At 42.7% G+C, this 6,394-nt stretch overlaps 1 protein-coding gene across 6 annotated transcripts in view; it reads right to left on the bottom strand.

Annotated features, from left to right (window-relative positions):
- The window catches only part of RAF1 (Raf-1 proto-oncogene, serine/threonine kinase), a 54,461-nt gene extending 53,494 nt beyond the window's left edge, over positions 1-967 (bottom strand). The window contains exon 1 of one of the 6 annotated variants that reach the window (XM_081320453.1): positions 814-967. In XM_081320453.1, coding sequence (XP_081176579.1) covers positions 814-923 — 110 coding nt within the window. In that variant the 5' untranslated portion in view covers positions 924-967. The remainder of the gene's footprint in view (positions 1-813) is intronic. The other 5 variants (XM_081320454.1, XM_081320456.1, XM_081320458.1 and 2 more) reach the window with 5 other exon arrangements.
- Between the last annotated feature and the right edge of the window lie 5,427 nt (positions 968-6,394).

Consider the following 6,394-nt stretch of genomic DNA (forward strand, 5'->3'; position numbering starts at 1 on the left):
TTCGTGTCTCCTGCAGGTTTAATTCAAAAGCCTCTCCCGGGGGATTCGCTCAGCGGGGTCCCGCTGCGCTCACCAGTCTCGTTCAACGCCCGCCCAGCCGACGCTTCTGATGCTCCGCACAACCCCGCAAAGCCAGAGCGCGCCAACCTGCTGTCCCGATGACAGCTGGCTGGAGGCGGCAGCACCAACAAGCGGCAAGGGCTAGCATCCATTCCTGCCCTTGTTAATAAACGGAGGTCCCGCAGCCTCGGACGCCAGCAGACAAGATGTCCCCAACACGGACTCAAGTCCTCCCCTCCACCCCCGACAGGACAGGCTGATGCTCCGACTCTTTCCCTCCTCCCGAAGAGAAGAAAATGAGGAAGCAGCTCGAGAGAGAGAGAGAGAGCCCAAAATGGCAAAAGCAAACGGGGAGAAAACCAGACTCCTCCACTGGGTCGCCTTCCTTCGCAGACAAGCTGCAAAGCAGGCATCCCGTGCAAGAGGGCGAAGCAAGCCGAGATCGGTGGTGGCGGCGGCGGCAGCGGGGTTGCAGCCCACTCCAATGCAGACGCCTTTTCTCTCGGCGCTCCTTGCAAGCGCCCGAGGCAGAAACTCAGAAGCCAAGCTGCAAACGCGGCTGGGAGGGGGGGGGGGAATGCTCCTCCCGCAGTTTGTCCGAGCCCCGCTACTGTGCACCGTACACACGTACCCCTTTCCTCTCGAGCCGGCAGCCAAGCGTCCCTTACTCCACCCGATCCCGTCCCGGGTTCCGACCGCGAAACACACACACACACACACACACACACCCTTCGCACGAAACTGGCGCCATACCTGCCCGCTTCTCGGGTGCTGTCGCTTCCCCGCCGCGAGGGCTTTTCCCTCACTCGAAGCCTCCCACTCCTCTCGTCATCTAAAATGGCGGCCGGGTAACAGCCAGACATTTATTGCAAACCCATCCAAGTTCTCGGCGCTCGGTTTCTCGAGTCTGGAGCGCCGAGACCTCAGCGTCTCGAGCGGCTTTCCGCCCCGCCCCTAGGGCTCTCCGACTGTCTCGCCGCCATTTGCGACTTCTACCCTCGGGGAGCCAGAGGAGGGGGTGTGGCCAGAATTCCCCCCCCCCAAGAGAGGCGGGAGAATAGTCCCGGTTAGGAGAGAGCGCGGCAGGTGCTCAGTGTTATTGCTGCTTAATCTTGTTTAGGTGGATTAAGTTTCCCAGATGTGCCTCGTTTTCATGTAGGTCTTCTAACCAATGGAACAGGGGTCTTCAAACTTGGCCCTTTTATGACTTGTGGACTTCAACTCCCAGAATTCCTCAGCCAGCTTTGCTGGCTGAGGAATTCTGGGAGTTGAAGTCCACAAGTCATAAAAGGGCCAAGTTTGAAGACCCCTGCAATGGAACATCAAGAGGGGCGTTTTCCTGCCATTTCCCCTCCGTTTTCCTGCCATTTCCAGCTGATACGCAGAGGAGTGCATTATTGCTCGTCCGTACTTCTGAGACCGGAGAGTTACTACGACTAAGACTTGGAAGCAATTGATTAATCGAGGGCTGCGTTAACATAAAACGCCAGCGCCTGGTGTGCTTGAATTAATCCAGGTGCTTGCCCGGGGGGGGGTTTACTTCAAAATTCACTGAACCACAAACTAACGTACAGACTAGGTTTGCTCTAATCGTTAAGCAAGCAGGCTTCAGCTTAGTCCAGGGGTAGGCAACCTTGGCTCTTTTATGACTCGTGGACTTCAACACCCAGAATTCCTGAGCCAGCTGTGCTGGCTCAGGAATTCTGGGAGTTGAAGTCCACGAGTCATAAAAGAACCAAGGTTGCCTACCCCTGGCTTAGTGTGTATTGGGCAAACCCAACCTGTCACATAGGATGAAATAGACAATTTTAAAAAAACAAAAACAAGCTGTGCTCATAAATCGGAAAACAATAAGGTCTTCGGCTTGTTATAAAAAACGAAGCCCTGATTTGATTTAGCGTGCGTAAGCCCACTAAAATGTGGCTCATTCAATTTTAAACCATTGTATAGTGTGATGATTGAATCTTATCATTTTGTAATGATTTCCAGAGCGATGGCCATGCCAGAGTACTTAGTTTAAGCCTAGGGCAAGATTGAGAGGCAGAGAATCTCGCTTTTCACCTCAGAACGTTCCCAAATCAGCCCCACCAACACTGTAAAAAGAATGGAGCAGCGTTCCTGAAAAAAATAATGCAGAGGGCAATTACAACTTAGCCTGCAGCATAGCCAAATTTAAAAAACAAAAGCTGTCTGTCGCTATTTAAAGTGGGAAGGGAAAGGAGGGGGAAATGTGAGGGGAAAGCGTATCCAAAGGGAGTGGAAAGTAGAAGAAATGAGGTGGAAACTGTGATCCAATCAATCTCTACTTATCCTAAATAGCACCATTGGGAGCAAAAAGGAAAAGTATTTCAACACTTAAGAAACTAAGGACCCTTCTACATTACCATCGTTTTTTCTATCTGTTTCCTTCTAAGACACATTTGAAGCACACACATTTGTCTTCACTGCTGCTCTTAAAGCACAGAAAATATGTGGTGACCACCAGAAGTCAAAAATTATGCTCCCTCCACCTGAACAAAAAGTGCAAAAAACAGTGTCCCAGGTGCCCCACATTCCTGTGGATCCTGGAGAGGAGAGGGAAGAATGGAGAAAGAGCGATCCATATATATACTTCTCCTTTCCCCCCTCCAAATGCAATGATTTTGCTGTGATGGAAAAAATCCAAGTTGCCTTGCATTCACTTTGGTGCATACTAAAGTATTTAAAATCTAATGATTTTATACTGGCAATTTTGCAATTAATGACTTCTCAATACTTAGTATGTTATAGTGCTATGATGCTATAATAGCTAGAGTGGGGGAATAAGTCCTAAGCAAGGCACACAGATACCAGAAGTTCTATATTAAAATGCAGCCAAGGATAAGCTACACTGTTTTGGCATGTGCAATTCCTTGTACCCCTTGCAGGGTGAAATTGACACACATTCTTCCCCCTTCTCTTTGGCAGGAGACCAGTCAATATGCAAAATGCTAGACTGCTTGCAATTTTTTTCCAATGCCTGCTTTGAAAAAAATAGATTGCTTGAGCCAAGAGTAGGCTGGTGAGAGAATGGACCTCCCGCAATCTCCAGCGTTGTGTAAAGTAACTTTTCTCAGAGTTTAAAATAAAGTGGCTGAGTGCCAGAAAAAGCTGAATTGCTATCAAAGAGCTAACCTCATCCAATTGGACAAATCTAGTTTTGAACTGAGGCAAAATCCTTATGTAGAATTAAACATTTTAGTACAACGCCTTGAAGATTACTTTGTTTCCTGGTCTGTACTCACTTCATCAATTGCACTATTTTTTTACCCTCATATAAAACCTGTACTATAAATACCATGCATATTTGTATGATAGGACAAACCACTCTGGTTGTTTAATGGGGACACACAGTCTGTTTTCCTAATCCTCTCCTGTATAACTTCATTTCCCCTAACTATTGTCAAAGTCATTCTTTGGCTAAGCATGTTGTCTCAACTTGGTTCATTTTTTATTAAAACTATTCAGAATTTGAAATGCATAAATTATTGTGTTTTCCAATTCCTATTTGTGATAACCTGAGAACCAGTTTGGTGTAATGGTTAAGGCATCAGACTAAAAAGCAAGAGAAAATGAATTCAAGTCCCACCATAGCCATTAAAGCCAGCTGGGTAACTTTGGGCTGGTCACTGAGTATTTTTTTAACTTAAAGCAAAGATTTGGAATTCAATGTACCTGTTTTGTTTCCTCCTCTCAATCTATTCTGTTTTATAAATCCTGAGTTCCTACATTGTACTAAGCCATAATATAATTTCTTAGCTATCCACCTATTGTGAATTAAAACATAGTTTATTATGTAGTAGATTATGCTGCCCCAGCTTCTTATGTTTTGAATCATGGCTTGGCATATGTAAATCAGCTAATCATTGATAAGGCATATGTATATATATTAAAAACCTTTCAATGCAAAATTGTTTCACTGAATTCACTCAAATGCACATTTAAGTACACATTTACTTAGGATCCAGCTGTACTTCAATTAAAACATATACTGGCATATAATTTGTGTAAGGCCTGTACCTTTGATATTGTTCCAGAATTGTATTGCTATACTAGCAGTTTATAAATTATTAAGTAGGACTATAATACCTTTGTTAATATGCTTTCATTCATGTTCACATACCACTAGTGGCTTCATAAGAAATTGTTGTTATGAAGACACTCCATTCTAAATCATTACAAATCTGAAGCAATTGTGGCAAACAATGCTTAACAAAGATCATGCGAATTCTTTTTCTTTTCCAGTTCTTGCTTGATGAAGGCCTCCCAAATTGTGTAACATTTCCCATGGATCTGGGCCAGCTTCCAAGGCAGTTCAAGTCTGCTGCCACATCATTTCATCTCTCCTTCTGGCTTCCAGCCATCCGTGTGTTTCATCTGCAATTCTCTTAGGCCTTCAGTCCACAGTATTGACTTTACTATTTAAATATGAGGTTTGCCTGCTCCAGACAGTCTAGTTCAATCATGGTTTTTCTTTTACTTTATGAATCCCTGTCTAGAATAAGTTGTATGCCCAGCTTTATGCACTACATATATAATATGCTTCCTGAGGGATTCACTGGAATTATAACAGCGATATGTTGGTGAAATGTTTAACCTTTAGAATATTTTGCTTGTTAAAAATATTCATCACTTTGCCTGGCAAGAGTTTGCATAACAGATTCTTCCAGGAAGGCTGGACCATTTTAATTCTATTTAACTGATTGTTTGTGATGTGTTATGCTGTTTTTCCATGTTCTGAAAAATACATGACACACGGTTTACCACCCACTGGGATATATAAAACTTTTTATTTGGTGTCTTGTTCATTGGCATCTTTGAGCATTTATTTTTCTTCATATCAATAGTGTGTATATGCTCAATTTGTATCCATTATTTAAATGTGCTAACCAGTGAAGAAAGTTGTTGTTTTATTTATCCATCTCCACAAAATACGTATTATGTATTTGACATGCAAAATTGTGACAGTAAGAAACAAGCTTCTGTATGAACACCTGTACTGCCTGTGGGAATCCCACAGGGAATCCCAATTTGTTCTCCAACTCTTCCAACTTAAAGAAGTATGTGTTTGTATGCCAGCTGAATCATCCAAATTGCCTAGCTTTGTTTTGTCACAATTCTATTCAGGGAGGGTGATGTAATTTTCTTCCTGAAGGCTCATTAGGAAAGTACCTGAATAATTCTCTGGTTAATGTGTTTAGGTGTCTGTGTGGAGAGAAAAGTGTATAGAACATGCTTGTAGAGCTACAATTTTACCTAAACTGCATGTTGAAATGCTAGTCCACTTAGAGTTGTCGCAATTAAGGGCAATATTCAAAATTAAGCTTTTCCCCACACCTTACTTAGAATGTTCATAGAGGAAAACACACAGGTATGTTCCCAGAAAAGTATGCAGGCAGAAACTATTGTTTGTTCTGAATGAGGTAAGATAAAGCCTAATTTTATTTCTTATGAGGATTGCCCTCATAAAAAAGTCTGTTACGTTATACTGTATATATCCCCATTGCTCAGCAGACCATTGGTTTCCAATGTATTTACAGAAATGCTCCCTGTTGAGAATGACTGAGGCAAGATGCCTTGAGAGAAACTTCCTCCTGCTATTCCATCTCTGGTTCTCCTCCGTGCACTCACACTATCACAAGGATCAAGGTGCTTGCTCCAAGGATCGTTCCCTGCTCCCAAACACACTAGCTCTTCTTCAATGCTGCCTTTTCAGTTACCTTCAACTTTTTGTCATCTGCTACAATCAACCATCTCTGACTGGCCACAGTCCTCATAACACCTATCAGCCAATTATCTCTTCTGTCAATTGCCTTTTCCCTGGTTTCTAAGAACAGCTTTATTTCAATCCTTTAAAAAGCAACAGCCTGTACTCACCACTAGACCAAGTTCTCATAAAGGGATTGGCTCAGCTATCTGCTCTTGAATTGATTTATCTAGAATGGTATGCTGCTGGGCTAAAGGATCCGATGTCTAGAAGATTTCAAGATGCAAAAACAAAAATAAGAATCCCATCATATTTTAATAACTAGTCTCTGAAAGGTATCCTCCATTTGGAAGTTTATCCTATGACACCTTCCAGACAATTGGATTCTTGTGTTGTTATTTTTTTTTAGAAATTGCCTCTTTTTCTTGTTCTCTTATATGGTGATAGAAGTTGTGTAGCTTTATTCAGGATAATTAGGATTTGGCAAAATGATATGGTATTACATTTTGAAAAAGCTTGTAATACTTGTACGTTACTCTATGCCAAAGTATTAAATGTCTCCCAAATTCTATAGCATCAAGATATTTTAAGGACACAATGCTTACCTAG

The sequence above is a fragment of the Vipera berus genome (assembly GCF_964194415.1).
Source record: "Vipera berus genome assembly, chromosome: 2".
Taxonomy (NCBI): domain Eukaryota; kingdom Metazoa; phylum Chordata; class Lepidosauria; order Squamata; family Viperidae; genus Vipera; species Vipera berus.